This window comes from Apostichopus japonicus, chromosome 21 (genome assembly GCF_037975245.1).
Source record: "Apostichopus japonicus isolate 1M-3 chromosome 21, ASM3797524v1, whole genome shotgun sequence".
Classification (NCBI taxonomy): domain Eukaryota; kingdom Metazoa; phylum Echinodermata; class Holothuroidea; order Aspidochirotida; family Stichopodidae; genus Apostichopus; species Apostichopus japonicus.
Window position 1 is genome coordinate 12675923 of NC_092581.1, and position 22129 is coordinate 12698051.

Sequence of the window (22129 nt, forward strand, 5' to 3'; positions counted from 1 at the left end):
ATGGATATTCCACATCAGGTTTTCAATCGGAAGCGGTTGATTGAGGAAATATTCGTACTTGGCTTTGACGTTTTGCAAGAATAAGTAATGATTAGGACCGTTAGTTGGGCAATTCTTGAAAATGACGCCCTTGTTGAATAAGAAGAAGGAGTTCATGTTCATGTTCAGGTTCATGTTTACATATATACACCCTTATGACATTTCGCGCATTGACCAACCTGAAGCTATCACAGGATTCATCCCAGGATTCATCACAGGATTCATCCCAGAATTCTGAAGCTATCACAGGATTCATCCCAGGATTCAGATTCATCCCAGGATTCATCACAGGATTCAGATTCATCCTGGGATGAATCACAGGATTCATCCCAGGATTCTGAAGCTATCACAGGATTCATCCCAGGATTCAGATTCATCCCAGGATTCATCACAGGATTCAGATTCATCCCAGGATTCATCACAGGATTCATCCCAGGATTCTGAGGCTATCACAGAATTCATCCCAGGATTCGAATCCTGGGATGAATCTGAATCCTGGGATGAATCCTGTGATAGCTTCAGAATCCTGGGATGAATCCTGTGATGAATCCTGGGATGAATCCTGTGATGAATCCTGGGATGAATCCTGTGATGAATCCTGGGATAGCTTCAGGTTGATGCGCATTGAGGTTAAACCACTGATCTACACTAACTAGTGTAGATCAGTGGGTTAAACTCGTTGATTTCGCGCAACTACTTTGAGATAACAACCCGCGGGAAAGACTGAAAATTGGAAACTGGCCAGAAATTCTACCTGTTATTTTCATCGTCCGCGGGGTTTACCTAACAAACTGTTCATCGCTACATTTTATATGTTGGTATTGGTATTATTTGCTTATTTGACACAATGTGAAAGCTGTAATTTTACAGAAGTTTGCAAATGAGGGTCCATTAATTTCTGTAGGCTAGCCTAACTTCAGTTTTAGTGTTACAAAGTTAGACCTAGCCTATACAGCGCATAGGCTTACGGAGTGGTCTTCAGTTAGAGTAAGAGTAAGACTAGGGCGGTCATAGTAGTAAGTACGATCATACCATTTAGTTAGGGTAATGCTAGTTATACCAGCAGCCACAGGCGTTTCGAACGTATGGCACACAGTATTTAGCTATAAGGACAATAAGATCACATTCACAGGGACCAGGCTAAGTCAACATTAGGCCAACCTTAGCATGAATTGCCTTAAATGATTAGTCCGAGCGTTGCACTGCAGTCCAGTATAGAAAAGAAAGATGCATTTAAATGCATGTCTTAGCAATACGAAAAAGGGACCACCATTTCATTCCATGTTCATTCTTCTATTTCTAACTAATGTAGGATTAGAGATCCTTGTTGCCTATGCCTAGGCTATTCCTAGCAAAGTTTCACAAACTTCTTTATACCTAGTCAGCCAATATCTAACGCTAGTCAGAAAGATGAAAGTCTTAATTTGTAATTGCAAGGATGTTAAACCATTCTAGGCTCAACCCCAGAAGATTGTATGCACCTTACATCGAGAGCTCAGTTTAGGACCCTATTAAACTCTTGTACAAAGTCACAGCACCGTAACTTCCTTTCATGAACACTTATTGGCAGTTGTATTGAACAGAGCGTAAAAGCTGAATACGTGTGTATGTGTCATTTGGTTACTCTTCGCATACATTGGTGGAAATTAACAGGTGTTTTCAAACACAAATGTTGAACACTTGCAGTTGATATTGGGGGAAACAATGGGTGATGCTATCATATCCATCATATTTATTACTTTTGTGTAGGACAGGTTTAATTGTTGCCAATGTTTGCAACTTTTGCTTTACTGTTTGTGCATTATTAAACGTGAGCCATTTTCAAGAAAGTCTGATTTTCTTTTGGTCATGTTTCATGTTTATGTAGGACTTCTTGTCCGTCACTATGGCCGGTGTCATTAGGAGATTAGAAGAGACGGTGGTGAATCGTATTGCAGCTGGAGAAGTCATACAGAGACCGGCTAATGCCTTGAAGGAATTGATAGAGAACTGGTACAGTATTAACATCTCTCTACTGCATTATTTTAAACACGAATTTCCATATTGGATCAATAAAGTTTTACTTACTTACTTAAGCAGAGCTGTCTTCGAGACTGAATGGGATAAACTGATCTTTTTCGGCGGAAAGTCTGCTCTTGGGTTTGATTATATTGATGAAAAAAAGAAGAAGACAAATTGACTTATTTCAGGGTATATACTGTATAACCGGGTATATAGAAGATATTTGATGAGCCTAACATCTGGTTAAGTTTATGACCATGCTAGTATAATGGATATGAATTTTTGTTGACCAAGCTGGTATGGTTTGAAGAAAGTAAAATTCTGTGTGAAGCATATAGCCTTTTTATCTTGTATTAGGAATTGTAATTCAATCCAACTTGTGAAATAGCATATAACTTCACACATGTATTCAAACATTTTTTTTAAATAGTAGTACAAGTGTAAAGGTATCTGTCATTGGGCAATCCAAAACGTGATAAGGTTGACATGCCTGCACTACTTATGGCTTCATTCATACTGTTCCATTCTTCATTCAGTCATTTTGCAAAAAGAAGGGTAATTTTAGGATGTCTTATGATTGTTTTGTTTGTACACTTAAAACGTCGGAATTAAAGTAAATAGTTTCAACGGAAATGCTTAAAACTAAAAAAAGAACTTTACCCTGCATCGTCTATGAGATGACAAATAGTTTTACATATTTAATTTTTCCCCTCAGTTTGGATGCAAAAAGTACAAGCATCCAAGTAACAGTGAAGGCAGGTGGCCTGAAGCTACTTCAAATCCAGGATAATGGAACTGGTATAAGGGTAAGAAAATTGATAGAGATGGGAAGAGGTCAGGGTAGAGGCCAGGTATGAATGGAGGACTTTCTTCCTTCCTCCCTCCCTCCCTCCTTCCCTGTCTACTGATCTACCTACCTATCAACCAGTCTAATTATCTCCCTATGGGCATACTCCTCTACCTACAATTCAACCTACCTTCCTACCTCCGTATTACTCCTACCAATCTACCTACTTACTACTTGAATGAAATTTTAAGCAGTGTTATATGTCACACCAGGATCATCCAACTGATGAGAAAATTTACAGAGCTTTAGAAAATGACATATTTTTATCGAAGTCACTCATTTTCCGAAATATCAGTATCATGGTGTATCTGTATATATCTGATCCGACTCTTTAGTAGGTGTTTGCATCAAGTGATGTTTGATTCATCCCACAGGGTCACGACTCACTGTGTACTTTGAAAGTTTGGATGAGTTTGAAATGACACACAACCGTGGATTATATATATATTTTATTTTTTCTTGTTTTTGCTTTGCGTCATACAGAAAGATGACATGGATATTGTGTGTGAAAGGTTTACCACTAGTAAGCTGAAAGACTTCAACGACTTAAGGAGTATTGCAACTTATGGATTCCGAGGAGAGGTGAGGTCATCGACCTCCACAAATTGAAAAAGGAGTAAAATATTTTGCAAATGAGGCAACTTAATTTAGTTTGGTTGATAATAAATTATAGCGTCGTACTAACAAATCCATAAAAAAAAAAATTAATAAAATTAGATCATTCCGAAGTTAAAACCAAATACTTTGATTGGGAACAAAATAGGTGAAACTAGAGGCTAAGGAGTTCTAAACTTGATTTCAGTTCTGAGCATTCATCTGATGTCAAGAGCTACAGTTAATTGTGTGACTTTAATAATATTCTACTGATCAAACATTACTATAGCATAGATACCTTTACTCTAGCATAGATACCTGTACTCTTTGATACTCTATCATAGATACCTGTACTCTATCATAGATAACTATATTCTATCATAGATACCTATACTATAGCACAGATGCCTGTACTATAGCATACATACCTTTACTCTAACATAGATACCTTTTATCATAGATACCTGTACTCTATCATAGATATGTATATTCTATAGCACAGATACCTGTACTAAAGAACAGATACCTGTACTATAGCATAGATACCCGTACTCTAGCATAGAATACTCTTATTCAACATAGATACCTGTACTCTATCATAGATACCTGTACTCTATAGAACAGATACCTGTACTATAGCATAGATACCTGTACTCTAACATAGAATACTCTTATTCAAGCATAGATACCTGTACTCTATCATAGATACCTGTACTCTATCACAGATACCTGTACTCTAGCATAGATACCTGTACTCTATATTCTATAATAGATACCTATACTATAGCACAGATACCTATTTTCTATCATAGATACCTATACTATAGCACAGATACCTGTACTCTAGCATAGAATACTCTCATTCAAGCATAGATACCTGTACTCTATCATAGATACCTGTACTCTATCATAGATACCTGTACTCTAGCATAGATACCTGTACTCTTTGATACTCTATCACAGATACATGTACTCTAGCATAGATAGCTGTACTCTATATTCTATAATAGATACCTATACTATAGCACAGGTACCTATTTTCTATCATAGATACCTATACTATAGCACAGATACCTGTACTCTAGCATAGAATACTCTCATTCAAGCATAGATACCTGTACTCTATCATAGATACCTGTACTTTATCATAGATACCTGTGCTCTATCATAGATACCTGTACTATAGCCCAGATACCTGTACTATAAGCATAGATACCTGTACTCTAGCATAGAATACTCTTATTCAAGCATAGATACCTATACTCTATCATAGATACATGTACTCTATCATAGATACCTATACTATAGCATAGATACCTGTACTATAGCATAGATACCTGTACTCTAGCATAGAATACTTTTATTCAAGCATAGATACCTTTACTCTATCATAGATACCTGTTCTCTATCATAGATACCTGTACTCTATGATAGATACCTGTACTCTATCATAGATACCTGTACTCTATCGTAGAAACCTTTACTCTAGCATAGATACCTGTACTCTAGCATAGAATACTCTTATTCAAGCATAGATACCTGTACTCTATCATAGATACCTGTACTCTATCATAGATACCTGTACTCTATCATACATACCTTTACTCTATCATAGATATATATATATTTTATGCAAACTTTTTTGATAATTGTTTATATATGATTGATTTGCCCATAGGCTTTAGCCAGCATCAGTCATGTGGCTCACCTCTCTATCACAACTAAAACAGCTGACTCTAAATGTGCTTTCAAGTGAGTACAATGTTTTGAAATCCAGTCATCAGATTTAGTCGAAAACAATTGTTTTTACAGGTTTTCTGTTCATAATTTGCTTATAAGTTAAAACAAAAAGTAGCTCAATATGAATATATGATTTACGTCTCTGAAAGTTGGAGAGGCAGAATACAAAATAAATGCTCAAACAAACAATTGAACAGCAAAAGGAAGGGATGACAAAGAAACCATTGTTATAAATGCACTCACTACAATAACCACTGAGCATGCACAATTGATTAATTTGCTTGTAAGAGAAAAATAACTATATATCGTAAGTAAATGAACAATGATTTGAAATGCTGACCTAGAAATTGTTAGCAAAATTGTCATAACAATATGATGCATCCAAAACTGGAATTCTATGGAAACCTTTCTTTCCAAGAAGCTTTCATCTCTTCCGCGGCACCGACGCTAATGCAACAAGCTGTTCAACCTATCTCTGTATGTTGGGTATTGACAGAGATGTAGTACTGTGTAAATGCAGGAAAGCTGCTATAGTTACAAAAACCTTGGCACTTGAAAATGACCCCGTTTGGTTTTGTATCTCTTCTGTCGTAGGGGCAGCTTTACTGATGGAAAACTTAAAGGTCCTGTCAAACCATGTGCTGGTAACCAAGGGACTCAGATTACGGTAAAAGAAATGTTTCAGTTTTGTTCTTGGTTCCTGCATTTTGTCGATGTGCGTAATACATTATATATATACCATCTACTCTTTACACATTGTTTTCTTTTCCCATTTATGTATATATGTCACTTTTAAGAAGACTTAAGGTCACAAAGGTCATTATTAGGCTAGATACGAATATTAACTGAATGTTACATGTAAATCACTTCTTTCTTTTATCCAAGGAGACTAGTTTGGTAAAGCCATGTAACCATTGAATAGCACATGATATGTGCAGCTTATCTGCACATGATTGTTTTGGATATGAACTGTGTCTAATGTCACATGTGATTATGGAGTGCCACATACATTGTATTTGATATATCTGCATGTGTACCATTGAATTCAACATGCATTGTTTATGATATATGTATGTGACCATTGAAATTGCACATGTATGCAATGCATTAAATAATTATGTGTGACGTTTGAGTTGCCATGCATTGTGTGTGATATATGAATGTCACCATTGAATTGCACATGTATGCAATGCATTAAATAATTATGTGTGACGTTTGAGTTGCCACATGCATTGTGTGTGATGTATGAATGTCACCATTGAATTGCACACGCAATGTGTTAAATATTTATGTGTGACCATTGGGTGCCACATGCATTGTATATGATATCAGTATATTACCATTGAATTGCATTATGCACATTGAATTGCACATTACATGTGGCCATTGAATTGCGCATGTATTGTACCTGATGGATGTATATGACCATTGAATTGCACATGCATTGTATTTGACTATTTACATGTGGCCATTGAATTGCGCATGTATTGTACCTGATGGATGTATATGACCATTGAATTGCACATGCATTGTATTTGACTATTTACATGTGGCCATTGAATTGCGCATGCAATGCATATAATGTCTGCATCTGAAGATTGATGTTCACATGTACGCTGCTAAGCATTTAAATGTTACGATTGAGTTGGCGCATGCAGTTTTCATTTCGCATTCTTCTGCGGGTTTTAAAGCTCTGTATTCTTATGATTATCAGGACGCATTTTATCAATATCATTCTAATCAGGTGGAAGACTTATTCTACAATGTCGCAACTCGAAGGAAGGCATTAAAGAGTCCATCCGAGGAACACGGCAAGATATATGAAGTCGTCAGCCGCTATGCAATTCACAACTCTGGAAAAGCCTTCACCCTTAAAAAGGTATTTACTAAACATTTGAGCGGCAAAATTTTATATAATTTTTCAGGTTTTGTTTTTGTTCCTTGGACATACAGGTCTTACATTTTGGTCGCCTGAGCAGCAAATTTGGTTGTCTGATGAAATTGTAGGAAACATAACCAAAGAAATGACCAATGTGAACACTGTAGGTGAGATGTGTAGGTTTGGTGAATAGAACAGCAGTTTTTGGCCAAAAAAACTCCCCTTAGGGTGGATCATAGGCTTACAGTACCACTGTATTATTTTAGTTATCTCCAACATGATGGAGGGTAACACCAATTTATCATTTGACATATATCTGGGTCTATTTAGTTACAATGCAATCAAGATTTGATGTAAACAATTAGTTGTCTTTGGACAAAGTCCAAATCTAATTTTGGTCATTCGAACCGACATTCGATAAATAATAGTTTAAAATCTTTGTGGAAATGTAAAAAATTGTAATTAGAATTTTTTATATTCTGGTTGTTGTTGTATTTGTCATGAAATGTCTGTTTTAGCTCTGCTGGGTATGAATATTAAATGTAGTTCCTTTAGTTAAAGAGTTTGAAGGGGATGTCCCCATTCTTCTGAAGGGCCATTTTCTTATGCAAACTATAAGCTGAACTAGACTAATAATGATATTCCAAAGGGGAAATGTGGAGGGTATCCTTTATTGCTGTCAATCCCCTGTCCATCCTCTCCCCTTCCCCCACCCACCCACCCACCCCCACCCTCCCCACTCTCCCAACCCTTGCTGCTGCTACATGTGTGTCTCTGTGTTTGTCATTCTCATCTCTTCACCCATTCACAGCAAGGGCAGAGCAGCTGTGACCTAAGGACCACTCCGGCAGCATCTGTTGTGGATAATATCAGGACAGTCTTTGGTCCAACTGTGGCTAGGTGAGAGTATAAATTTGCATCTCATTATAAAATTTGCATCTCATGTGAAAAAACCAATAGTCAATGTTCCTTGGCAAAAACTAGTTGGAGTCTCATTTTTTAGCCATGTGGATTATTCTTTTTACTATATCAGTGTTTTCATGCCACAGCAACCAAGTACACTGTTAGTTTGAATACATCAGTAATGCCAAGAAATATATGTATATGACGAAAGATTTTTCAAACAAAATGTCAGCTCTTGCCCTGGACCTTCAGATCAGAGGTACCCTAGCCTGGTGGACTTTGCATATAATAATTGGGGCTGACAATGTTTGTATCAAGAACTGGGGGAGGAAAGTTTACCTGCCATTTGTACCTTTGTATTTGAGAGAGGAAACAATGTAATATTGACTAACAATAGCGGTACAGCACAAAACTGTTAATACTCTTTGCTATATCATAATAAACAGGATGTCTTTTGAGCAGAAAATTAATTTTGGAATGTCGTAGACTTTGATAAACCGTTGCCGGGCAGTCCAAGTTGTAGATCTATACCAATTTTTTAGTAATGAGAAATGACCCTTTAAACTTCTGAGGCTCTGCTATCAAAGTGACTGAACTACTTAGTCTAAGACACAAACTGATGGGCCAGTTTATCAGATGCAACAGGAAAACATTTTATGGCCTCAAACAACCATGCGTTACAACTTATACAAATACGTGGCTAAAACACAATGTAGAAGACCAATGTTTTTGGTTTGTTTGTACTAGAATTTATGAAATAAAGTATTAACTGTAACATTTAGATCCACACTGTGGAGCTGACCCAAGTTAAGCCTTAAGGGAGCATTCCAGTGATAAAATCATTATTTTGAGAATCTGAAGTTTATTCTGTTTGACAAGGTCTTTCCGTAAATGTTTTTCTCAGTTTTACTTTAATTTTCCGCTTTTGCCGAGCTTGCAGATACATGTCACAATTTAACCTGTAATGAAATGAGACGAAAATTAAGCAACAGCAAGGCCATTCATTGTTCAACGAATCAAGAATAACTATTGGAATAATTGAATAAATTAAAAGTGACCTTTTTTTTTAGATTGATAAATCATTTCAAATTTCATTGATTGTAGTGCAATTCTTAAGCATAGTCTACAACAGGTACAAATGTTTGCTAATTAGAAAAATTGACAATAATGATGTAACACAACGATTCACAAACAATTTTTTTTTTCTGGTGACTCACATGCTCATCATGTTCCGGAGTTGTAATTGTCAAGAGGTATAAGTGAACGAGCACTGTCTATTGGGATACACTGACAAACGACTGTTTCAGAGATATTATTTCAAATAACAGAGAGAAATCACTTCAATAGCAGATTTTTATTATTTATAATGAACTTGTCAAAATCTTCTTGATTTTTAAGGACTTAGTCTAGCTGAATGTTGTATTAATGTGTAAATTTGAAAGAGACTTAAAATTGACTAACATTGTATCTAAATGATTATCATTCTTTTTGGTATTTTACCAATTTAAGAGCAAAAAAATAAACAGGAAGTTATTCTTGAAATGTTATTGTTTGGGAAACCTGTTACTGGGGAAGGTCTTTGTATATATGAATAATTTAGTGATAACATTTGCAAAACTGTTTTGAAAAGGGGAGGGGGGAGGGGGGAAGGAGAAGAAAGTGTGAAATTTTGGTTTTAAGCTTAAGGTTCATACCATGTAGATATAAGAAAGGGTTATTCTAGGTGTTTGTACCGCTGAAGTCCAATTGTACCTTATTTCTTTCAACCAACAGGGAACTACTAGAGGTAGACCACAAAAATGATAAACTGAACTTCCAGGTCAAAGGTTACATATCCCACGCCAACTACTCCGTGAAGAAGTGCGTCCTCTTACTATTTATTAATCGTAAGTAAAAGATTGAGAGGGAAAGCCGCAAGAGATTTTGTGTACTCCCTCATTACCGATTCCTAAGAAGGGACACCTGACTGAAACAGCCAAAAACATGAGTGCCACATGGTCCTTCTTATAAACTTGTTGGTCTCGTGTTCACCCAGCCATGAGGTAAAATGCCGTCACACTCTGTAAACACCACCTGGGTGGTTACCATGGCAACTATCTTTACTGTGTTTGATATTACATGTTAATAATCAATGAACAAATACTGATCCACAGTCATTTGTTTACACATTTCATGCTGACCTCACTAGACCAGCGTGCATTTAATTATCTTTGGGAGTGAATCAGCTGTTGCCGATGGATTAATTTGAGTGAAGAAGTACAAAAGAAGTAGAGTACTACTCTAGGGAGTTGAGGAGATGGAGGGAGGTGGGGTGTGTGTGTGGGGGGAGGGGGGGTTTGGACGGACTGCAGATCAAGGTTAAGATGTGGATGTTGGTTTGTTAGAAATATTCATTTGAATGGTTAATGGAGTGAATCTGTCCAGAAGAAGACATGAAGAGAATAAAACAAGGATTTTAGAGAGAATTACAGAGAATCTTAGATTTATAGAAACTTTTGTGAGAAGATGAATAGAATGATGACCCAGGTTTGTAGTAAGGATTATATCAATGTGAAAGACACTGGGAACAGAAAGAGCGAGTGTCAATCACAGAGGGAATTACTCAGTGGGTAGAAGGAAGACATTTGGATGTCCAAAGAAAGTGATGTTTTAGATTATATTATTCTTAATTTGCTAAATGTCTTGTCAAGTATCTGCATTTTGAAAACATGCTTCATATTAAAGCTGTATGTTGATCAGGTTGTAATTTTGTGCCACTCAGACGAAGTTGTTTCAAATTCACACACACTTTGGGGAATAATTTAATGTTCAAATTTGGTGTAGCAGTTTTGAAGGATCTGAAATTAGCCGCCTCATAAACTGCTATAATTCATGTATACAAAAAAAAAAACTGCTCTTCATCTTTGGACTTGTGTAGTAATTCGACCATGTGTTATGACATATTGCGACGCGATACCGGATAAGTTATTATTCTCTGGTGATCGGATACCCATCAATCTAAGTAAACAGATCTTTGTGGTTTAAAGCAATTGACTTCTTCTTAAAGGAGTTTATACAAACCGCTCATTTAATTCAGAAAATCATTATAACTCACACATTTAAATGAAATTGTTGCGATGTTCCATTTGGATCCCTTTGAAGATTAGATCACCTTATTTTGTTACGTTCCGATGAGACGAACGTATTCGCCACTGATGCAATGTCTTAAAGCAATATCTCAAAGGTCTGAGAGCAATAATTTCACCTTCAAAATGCCATTAAATTTTGTAAGATTTTTAGAATAACACTTGAGCAAAATGTTCATGTATTTATCCCTGCAGACAGATTGGTTGATTCTTCCAGCCTTCGTAAAGCCATAGAAGCAGTTTACTCCACGTATCTCCCCAAAGGCATGCATCCCTTTCTTTATCTGAGGTAAAATCTGACATTTTCTTTTTCATGGAGCTTATTTGTGGTTCACGATCCTGATTTTTGTCGATTTTTAGTCAATTTTAAGTCAATCAGTCGATCAATCAATCAATTGTAAATAAATAGCATGACGAAGAGAAAATTTTACAACATAATAGGGAGAGTATGGATTCTGACATTAAATAAATATGAGAATGGGTTGTAAAAACCCAGAGAGTAGAACATACAGTGGAAAGATAATTGAATGATTGAGAAGCCTATACTAAGAAACTTTAACAAGAAAACTTAACAAAAAAAGGCCCTTTGTTGTTTTTTTGTTTAGTACTTAAATAATACAACCCTGAATGTTCCACCAGAGCTACTTGTGAACCCCCCTCCTTTCCCCTTCCTTTGCCCCCCTTGAGTAATGATCTCATTGAATATGGTTTCATTCTTCTAAATACCCAATCTTCCTGCCCAAATCAGATTGTTAGTTACAGTAGTCAAGTGGTGATGATGGAAATGTTATTGTAGAAGTCAAGCTAGGCATTTAGGTATGACTGCTATCGAAATTTATGGAAATTTGAAGTAAACTTGTGCAGAATTAAGATGAGAGGTGGGGGTGTGGGGGGGGGGAGAGTGGTTATTGGTGGGAGGTATGAACTATCATTAAAGTCATATTTTTAACGAGGATCATTACTGAATAGGTCAATGCAAAGCTCAGGGTCAACGTCTGTTGTCGAGAGGTGTTTAGATTGTTTTATTCACGTTTTTCAGTTTTTTTTTAATCTTTATTGTTTGGCCATCCTCCTATTCTGCACCGAAGTAGCTGTGCCTTAGTTCCATTGCTCGCTAGAAATTTGTGTTCTCATTTTTCAGTCTGGAGATATCACCCCAGAACGTAGACGTCAACGTTCATCCGACAAAGCACGAGGTCCACTTCCTGCATGAGGATGATATCATCGAAGATATTCAGAAAATGATCGAGCAGAAGCTTCTCGGTTGTAATTCGTCTCGGACATACTTTGCACAGGTTAGTTGGAAACGAGTCAATTTTCACTCGGCACGAGTTCAAAACCCACTGCCGAATAACATGTCGTCAAAGAATGCCCATTGGAGCGCAGGAGCGTTGGAGCGGGTTTTTTAAAAATTCTTCAAAAAAATAATATTTACATAAAATAAGGAGTGCCTTGTTTTGGTAAGAAGGTACCTATTTTTAATCTTTGTAATTTAAAAAAAAAGTCTCTTTTTGTTGGAAAATGAAGTAGAATGGGTAATTACAAAAGTGCACTTTTGACCAAAACGGTGGAATTTGTGATACGGAAATATAAAGAGGATCCCATTATGTACAGTATATCTTTTAAGTATGTTATCAAAAATTTTTTAGGTGAATCTTGCTGTCATTTTAACTTATTCCCAAAAGTGTAAAAATCTTGCAATTTCCTTGTGTTTTTTTTGTTGTTACATGTTCCTCTCCTCCTTTATCACTTGTCAGGCCCTTCTACCAGGAGCTCCTGTCGCTGTTTCAGAAGTTGCATCGAAAGATGTCAAAGATGGCAAAGAGCAGCAGCAGACGGATACTCAAACGAAAGTAAGGCGCGACGACCAGATGATACGGACAGACGCCAGGGAGCAGAAACTCGACGCATTCATCGTGAAATGTCCTGCCTCTTCCTCCCAGGATGAAGATGCAGGATCCGACGAACCAGTAAAACCAGTCGACGGAGAGGAGCTTCCTACGCCGATGGATGTAGACACCCCTTCAACTTCTAAAAGTCGCCGGTTAGGTTTAAGAAATGACTCCATTGTTTCCATTGTAGTTTATATGTAGATTTTAGTCATTGAATCTCTTTTTCTTTTACTGCGACTCACTCCCCAGTGTGTCACATAACTCTGTTACAGCATATCCCCAGAATAAAGGTATCGAAAAGGGTTATCTCAGTCCCATCTCAGTAGTAACCAATTTTGGTGGATTTATAGCATAATGCATAATCATAAAGGTCAAAGGGCAATCATACAGTGGAAATGCAAAATGCAACAAATAGTTTACTTACTGTTGTAGGCATCAAAACCAGTTATTTTTAATATTCCAAATATGTAAATTTAAGATTTAAACAGCAAAAAGTGAAATAGAGCAAATAACATCATACCCATTAATGAATTGTTGCCAAAAAGTAATCCACACATTTGAAAATTTGAATGACAAGCAAAAGTGTTGGCTTTTAAGCTTTGCAATGGTGAGTAAACTTATCACAAATGTTGATTTATGATAAAGTGAAGAAATTAGTTGAGCAGCCAGCTGTATGTACAATTAAAACTCTATAGCTTTGAGGTTTTGTTTTTGTGTGGGTTTGCAGTCACTACTCAGATATAAATGAGGTTGCTCCAAACTATGTACGAATCTAAAAAAATTGTACAGAAGTTCATGGATTTGAAAAGTTCTGTTGTTATGCTGAATACTGAATGATCTCAATTGTGCAAACTTGTTGGATGATATCTTAAGCTCCAGTATTTACCAAAGAGGATGTCGTCCTTTAAAAGTGGGAAATTAATGATTTAAGAAAATCTCCCTTTTTAATATCATGTGAACAAATTCTTAACAACATATTGTGACACAAAGAAAATACCAGTTGTGACTTAAAAGTCCCAGTGTGTCAATAAATCATTGTTTTGTGAACTTTAAGGTTTAGGAGATGACATGAATGTTGGTAACACATAGCTCTCATTTTCAGAAATATTCCAAATATGCTTGTGTTTGGAAGGAACTTTTTTTTTGCTACAGCTGTATTGTTTGAAAATATGTGAGAATTGTCCAAAGATCCATTGTCCAAAGAACTGTCCAAAGAGTGTTAGCTCAGTGGTTAGCGCTGGTGCCTTCCAATTATAGGTCCCCGGTTCGAGTCACTCCAAGATTAATGTATGTCGTCCAGTTACAGAGTTGTTGACAATTCATAATCATGGACGTTAAATATGAATCTAAGAGACTGACTTCGGTAGCTTAAGTCTTTGATAAGCCAATGATGGCTTCTTTGCGAGTTCCTGCTTGCAGGAGGATCTAAAATACATACATACATACATACATCCTCTCCTAGTTGCATGAAAACTGACTTCAGAGAAATTAAAACAGCTCCAGAGCAAAATTGTGCTGGAGATGTTTGTTTGCATCAAACAACTCAAAAACATTTAAAAAAAAAGAAGAGGAATTGTATGGGTGAGGGAGGAGGGTGAACGGGGGCAGGTCGGCTTACTTTTGACCTCTTGTATAACCTCATCTAGGAAAACATTTGAAAGATTCTTTTGAAAAGTTCAACAAATGGACTGTTTATGGTTTTGATTTGGATCATTTTGGAAGTAGACATTTTGAATATCATCATTTCTTTTTTAGGAAGAGAACGATTGACCAAGTTTCATCCACTGCACCTGAAGTTGGTTCTTCCACCAGTGGAGCTGAGGTCAAGGAAGGTGGGAAACAGGCGGACAAAGTCCGCTACCATCGGGAAATCAAACTCACCAGTATTCTGAATTTGCAACAGTCAGTAGAGGTCGACACCCACAAAGGATTGCGGGAGATATTTAAAAACCACACCTTTGTCGGCTGCGTTAATGCTGAATATGCATTATTGCAGCACCAAACTAAACTGTACCTCATCAACACAAGTAAATTGAGGTAACTGCTTGTTTTTTACTATATATTTGTATAATTAAGAATATAATGTACCTCATCAACACAACTAAATTGAGGTAGACTTATCAAAATTAAATCAGTATACTCTGAATTTGTATGACATTACTCTAGACTACCTCACCGACAAAGGTAAATTGAGGTAACTGTTTATTTTTACTATAATTTTGTATAACAAAAGACTAGAATGTACCTCATCAAAACAACTGAATTGAGGTAGACATACCAAAATTAAATCAGTATACTATGAATTTGTATAACATTACTCTAGACTGTACCTCACCGGAAAAGGTAAATTGAGGTAAATGTCTCAAACCTCTACTCACATATCCTCTGTGTTAACCAGTAGACTGTACCTCGTCCAGGTCTGAAGAACTCTGATAACCATTCTGTCCAAAACTTCTCTTTTTCTGGTAAATTTTAGTTAAGAAAATCCGCTTTCCGATTTAAATACAGCTCCATTTTTAGTGACAAACGTTGCATATGCAGTGTTAAAGATGAAAGCGTTATGATTTCTGATGAAAACATATCATTGAGTAAACTGGGGAAAAGTGTTGCAAGGTTTTCTAGCCTTTGAATACAGAACATAATCTTGTCTCTTGTTTTCCTTATATCAACAGTAAGGAGTTCTTCTACCAACTTGTCTTATTTGATTTTGGAAACTTTGGAGTGATGAAACTTTCTGTAAGTAAAATCAAATTCCTATCCTCTAATGCTCTACCAACTGAGCTGTCCAACTGTTAGTTTTTGGCATGCCCTGTACAGCCACTTCTTTGTTGGTGGGAGAGTTGGGGGGGGGGGGGGAGGTGGGGAGTGTGACAGCCGGAAGCAACAGTCCCTACCAGTTACATACTATGCAACCTGGGATACTTTATTTACCAAATTTATCAGAGACAGCAAAGGCAGAGATTGCTTGAGAAATTCTGGGGAAAAAAAGTAGAACTTCCTGTGGTCATTGATTCAATTCCCATTGTAGCAAAATATTTCTTTCATTTTTCATATTTTTTGGTAATTTCTCAGTTACTTTTCAGTTTTTCATTTACTTACAGACAAACTACATGTAAGAAGATACTAATGTAATCTGTACAAAATTGAAAAAACTGTCAAACTTGACCGACTGTAACCTTAGTATCATACCTTCTTTTCAGTTTTGGGAAATACTTTTAATTTTTTATTTTTTATTTTGTTAACATCTTATTAGAATCCTGGGTCAATATTCGACCTGGCAATGATTGCTCTGGACTCCAAAGAGAGCGGTTGGTCCGACTCGGACGGGCCAAAAGACCAATTGGCTCAATATGTCATGGACTTACTCAAGTCAAAGTCAGAAATGATGATGGATTACTTCTCATTGGAGATTGATGAGGTGAGACTGTTGGAATTCTATCGGCTGAATTCCCCTAACACCCCTGAACACCCACTGTTACACCCCTAATGAGCCATATCTCCTAGACCTTTAAAATGTAGCCAATTTGTAAGTGATAGCTTGATGGCTTTACAACAAATGAACAAAGATACCCAACTCTTTTCTGCGTAAACCTCTCTTTCAACAACGCTTTCCGTGACTTCACAGGCTGGAAATCTATGCACGCTACCTCTATTATTGGATAACTACATTCCACCTTTTGAAGCTCTGCCTATGTTTGTGCTGAGGCTGGCCACTGAGGTAATATATATACCTTCTTCTTACGATGGCATATTTCTGTGAAAATTTTGTCAGGATATTATTATTATTATTATTTACCAGATTTATATAGCGCTCTTTTCATGCTTAAGCATGTTCAAGAGCGCTTTACAATGACAAAACCCATAAAATATGAATATGAAGAATAAAATGGATGCAGCTTAAATATTAATATAAAAATAAAAATATATATATATATACTAAGGAATTATTTTAAAAACAATATAGATTTACAGTGAAATTCCTAAAAAGAAAATATATCTCCTCATTGTAAATGATTTCAGCCTGGTATGTTGCCTGGAGATTACAATAATGCATTATCTTCTAGTCATTCACTCCACCTTGCACTGCCAGTCAATAGATCACAAATTGAAGAGTACATTAGGCTCTGCAGCCTAAAGTCTCTGGAATGCTTTACCATATTGCACATATAAACCGCTCCTAATGTAAATTCATTCAAATCGCCAAACAAAAACCAATCTTTTTAATTTGTATTTGTAATTGTTCTGCAAACATGAACAGTATTTTTGGTTTTGTTACTGGATGGAGTGCTTTAGAAATGTATTTTAAAATATTTTTGTAGTGTGATTGGGTGGCCTGTAGCTCTCTGTTGGACAATAGTTACCAATGGCTACTCACCACACTAATCTACTCTTTGACATTTTGAGCTGTGGCGTAGTTTAAAAAGACACATGCCACTGTTTATGTGAAGCTGTGATGTCTAAATATAACCCGATAACAATATCAACTTTCAGCTAGACAGGTGGATGTGGTTTCATGCTATATTTTATCTGAAGAGAGGAACACATGGCCTGGGGAGGGAATTGCATGCGTGAGTTCACTGATCCACTGCGATTTGTGGGAAATTACTGATTTTGAAGGGTACCTACAGTGATGTCTATGGGAGTGGCCAAAATTGAATTCAGTGAAATTGCAACATTGCTTCTGAAACATCAGAAAGAGGTGCTATTGGCAGTTTTCCCTTTTTTTCAAGTTTTGAAGTATCTAGGTGGTTACATCACAGTCCTGAATGTTAGGTATTACAGCTTTGTCAGAACTACTTTCAAATCCAAGCTTTTTGTGAATGCGCCTGAGCACTCTGATAAGATTGAAAAAACAAGTGCATGGGCATATGGAAACCATAAAAGAAGGCTGCTCTAATCTATATCATGTTAGTGTCCACGACCTAAACCTGTTCTCTAATTTACCTCGACTCGCTCAAGCAGGAGATTGTGTCCATGTACGAGTCAAAATACTGTTAGGGCCAACATTCAAGTTGTTTTAATACTACCGTTAAGATATGTGTCCAAACAGTTAACCCTGGCATGATGTTAGGTTGGTGGAGAATGCTTGTGTTCAGGTGCTTAGTTGGTACATGTAATCATGTCCTACCTAACCAGACAAGAAATACATTAGATGCAGACATGGTAAGCAGAGAAATGCCTGCTGCCTCGATTTATACTTACCTTGAGCAATTCCTTCACCATCGCATGCCACTTACCCCTCCCCTTCCCCCCCCCCATCCTTCCCTCAACATACAATCCTGTAATATTTGCATCGTATCAACTCGAATAACCAAGAAAATCTTTAAAACCAATGAGAGTTTTACACACCTTTTATTTGTCTTTTGCATAAATTACACTTTGCTTCTTCTCGTCTGACTCAGGTTGACTGGGAGTCGGAAGATGAGTGCTTTCGGTCATTTGCAAGAGAATGCAGTCTCTTCTACGGTGTCCACCGCAAGTTGAGACTGACGGACGAGAAAACAGATGGTGCTAAGGTAAGTTTACACTCGTGTCTGCATATCAGAGTTGTTTGATGTGTTTATCTGATCGATAAAGGGATGACAGGAATATAAAATAACCCATTAAAAAGGAGGACTTTGGACCAAAGTTTAATCTCAATAATCTATAGCGCAGTTCAGGTTTTCATTATATTCAGCTTTTTAATGTATGCTTTATCTCTAGACTGCTTCGTTAAGGCTTAATTGATGATCACTTCATCTCCTCATTACGGGCCTTTATGTTAATGTTAATCCAATGTATTCTTAAATTGTGATAAAATAAAAAATAAAATAAAAACACATACCATTGTCCCATCGTGTCCACAAGCAGTAAACGCCATATTTTTTTCAAAATCAAAATAAAACAAAAACTGTTTGCAAACTGCTTTGCCACTAAAGAGCCTGTGTAAGAGTTAGTGGGCCTGAAGGATCTTCTTCAGAGGGTTGAATGACAATGACATAATGTTTTGTACAAAGATATGTCACAAGTCTCAGTGGCCAATGAATGAGTGTCTGTTATGGTTGTTTTTAATCTGCTTAAATAACCCAAATCACTAGTTTGCCATCTTGATACAGAAAATGTTCATTTTGTTACATTCTTCGAGTACTTCTCAACCTCTCATCGAGGTTTTTCTTTCTAATTTCAGAGTCAAGATGCTAAGGAAGAGGACTTTCCTACTTATAATTGGAGATGGACAATAGAGCATGTTTTATACCCAGCCCTGAAAAACCAATTCTTACCACCGAAGGAGTTTGCAGAAAATGCCAGTATTTTACAAATCGCAAACCTACACGACTTGTACAAAGTATTTGAGCGATGCTAAATGACATGACCCGTTGAATAATGGTCTCTCCAGGCTCCAGCCCATGGGAGGAAACCAAATGTATACAGCTGTTTGCCGAGAATAATGCTTTTGGGTCGAGGGTGCTCTCGTGTGATATAACACACAATTCAACTGTCAACGCATTAAAGGCATTGAAGACTCGCCCCAAACAGCATGCCAACATCTTTAAAAAGCTTTCCGTTGCTTACAAGTGAAGTTTTTCTCTTGTGGCTACAAAATGCAGACAGTAATGAAACGTGATACCTTGTTATCTTTAGCTGGACCTGAGATGTCCATCGCTGTATGGTTTGTACACTGTGCTGTGGATATTGACCGTAGCTGCATGTACTGAATGTACACTAGTGTCTAATTACCGACGGTAGCAAGCTGTGTGTGCATTTTCTGCGATCAATGGTGGTGTCTAACACTTCTGTTACACCTCATTCGAAACTAGGTCAGATTACCGGCATTAGACCTTTCTTTTTGCGCAAGTCTTCACACCCTTTAATACACACAGTTTGTCGATTCATGGAGAAAGGGTATGTGGAAATGTTCCTCTATGACCGGGGACATGATATTGATATTAACCCCCTTCAGTTGATGTCATGTTATAACTAACGCTGGCCATCTCAAAGCAGCGATGACATTTTTCATTAATGAAATTTTTCATCAAACGCCCAAGTTAAGAACACATCCAGAAAACAGGGATGTCTGGTCACTGAATTCTATACTCAAGTGTTACTATGTGAAGGCAGAGAAAGTGTGAAATCAGAGATGTCTGGTCACTGAATTCTATACTCAAGTGTAACTATGTGGAGGCAGAGAAAATGTGAAGTCAGAGATGTCTGGTCACTGAATTCTATACTCAAGTGTAAATATGTGACTGCAGAGAAAGTGCGAAATCAGAGATGTCTGGTCACTGTATTCTATACTCAAGTGTTACTATGTGAAGGCAGAGAAAGTGAAATCAGAGATGTCTGGTCACTGAATTCTATACTCAAGTGTAAATATGTGAAGGCAGAAAAAATATGAAATCAGAGATGTCTGGTCACTGAATTCTATACTCAAGTGTAACTATGTGAAGGCAGAGAAAATGTCTGGGGGCATGGTCGCCTGGAAAAGTTTCTTAAACATGCTAATTTCAATCATTCTAACAATAATTAGATGAAAATGCAATGTTAAATAGGCAGAAGAACTTTTATTTGTTGCTATAAGTTAGTGTTCACATCCAATTTTTCAATATCAGATGATTAAAAAAGTTGGATTGCAATCATTGCATGTTTTATTCCTTCTCTGAAACAGTGAGGTTGCGATGATGGTAATATTTTTGCAAGGCGTAGTCAAGAAACAGAGAGGCGGCAGTCTTCCTCACAAAATGAATACCAGGCGAATCCATGCATGCATTTGTTATATTCAGATGTAATTGGTATATTTTGAAGTTATGCAACATGGCAAATGATACCGCATAGATCAAAACAGCCCCAGAAGGAGTTAGTAAAACACTATGCAGTATTTTTTCTGTTTTTATATTATTGTCGACTTCAATGAGGGTAGTCCTGCTCAGTGCAGAAGCACTGCTTTCAAGAGTAGCCCTTAATATAAAATACATATACAATATCATGCAGTAGCAAAACTGTAAACATCCAAAAGCACAAAAAGGACAGCAAAACGATAGACAAACAAATATCAGACATCTAAACAAAATATGTAAGTTTTCATATTGCATTTCAAAATATTAAAATTTGGCAAGCATTTCAAATTTGCACAACAAAATCCAGCCCTGATACGTGTGTAATAAAGGAGTACAGAGGCCAGGATTTCTGGCGAAGGAAAGACATCGTCAGTGGTATGCGACGATTACATGACGACTGTTGGGTACTTGCTGGTTATATCAGTTGTTGGAGAGAAAGGGGCAGTGTGATTGGTGGAAGGGATGTTGGAGGAAGGTGAGAGGTTGTATACAAGTAAAATGTTTATTGTATGTTTCAATGTGTGCTAACTACATCTTCACACTAAATACTCTTCATCATTAGTCAAAGACAGGGTGTGGAGTGAAAATAATTTTTTTACTGAATAATTAAAGGATTGGTCTAGGAATCAAAAGATCACATTTCACATTGATTTATTTAATTTTGCAACTGGTCTGGTCAGGTTTGGAGTAGGTGGTGCCACTATCTGAGGTCACTTCATTTGGTTGAAACTTTTCTGTTTGAAACCACTTTTTTCTAAGGAAATTCCCGAAAGTCATTGTGTGTGACTCTTAAGACAGGAATATAGGTGTTTTTGTAGTATGCCGAGTTCTTAACTGTTGGGTTTGGCCCCTGACTTGGCCAAACATGAAGTATGTAGGCTATGTTTTTTTTAAGAAAGCCGTGGGGTTATGAAGTTTGGTTTGGTTTGGTTGAGCTCCTCTACCAGAGATTGGCTCCATCTCTATGGCGTAGGATGTGGATGAATATAATAAATTCACCAGGCATTTTAAATGTGATATATTCTGTAGAATTTGACTCACACAGAACTAGATCTGAAAGTTGTACATTATAGTTTGTATCCATTTTGAAGAAAGTTTATTTCGAAAGAGTTGTAACTGAAAAATAATAAATAAGACACTCAGCGTTGCCTATTTCTCCCCCCCCCCCCTCTCCTCTTTGTGTTTCGTTTTATTCACATTGTACAAAGTTGGGCTTATCATCTCATACATGCAACTTGGGAAAGTACATGAGAGAAAGACCCTTGAAATGACACTTTTGAAACCTTATAAAGCAA

The 22129-nt window shown here is 36.9% G+C and overlaps 1 protein-coding gene across 2 annotated transcripts; it reads left to right on the forward strand.

Annotated features, from left to right (window-relative positions):
• The first annotated feature begins 594 nt into the window (after positions 1-594).
• Positions 595-21724, forward strand: LOC139962513 (DNA mismatch repair protein Mlh1-like). Of its 2 annotated transcripts, none has more exons than XM_071962537.1 (18): positions 595-857; positions 1907-2031; positions 2756-2846; positions 3371-3469; positions 5160-5233; positions 5816-5888; positions 6966-7100; positions 7912-8000; positions 9777-9889; positions 11324-11417; positions 12270-12423; positions 12886-13172; positions 14776-15057; positions 15693-15756; positions 16274-16438; positions 16646-16738; positions 18423-18536; positions 19187-21724. In XM_071962537.1, exons 1-18 carry the CDS (start codon positions 852-854, stop codon positions 19361-19363), a joined length of 2235 nt encoding a protein of 744 aa, XP_071818638.1. In that variant the 5' UTR covers positions 595-851; the 3' UTR covers positions 19364-21724. The 2 variants fall into 2 exon arrangements, with proteins under 2 accessions (XP_071818638.1, XP_071818639.1); XM_071962538.1 differs by having other exon boundaries at positions 596-853.
• Positions 21725-22129: the final 405 nt, after the last annotated feature.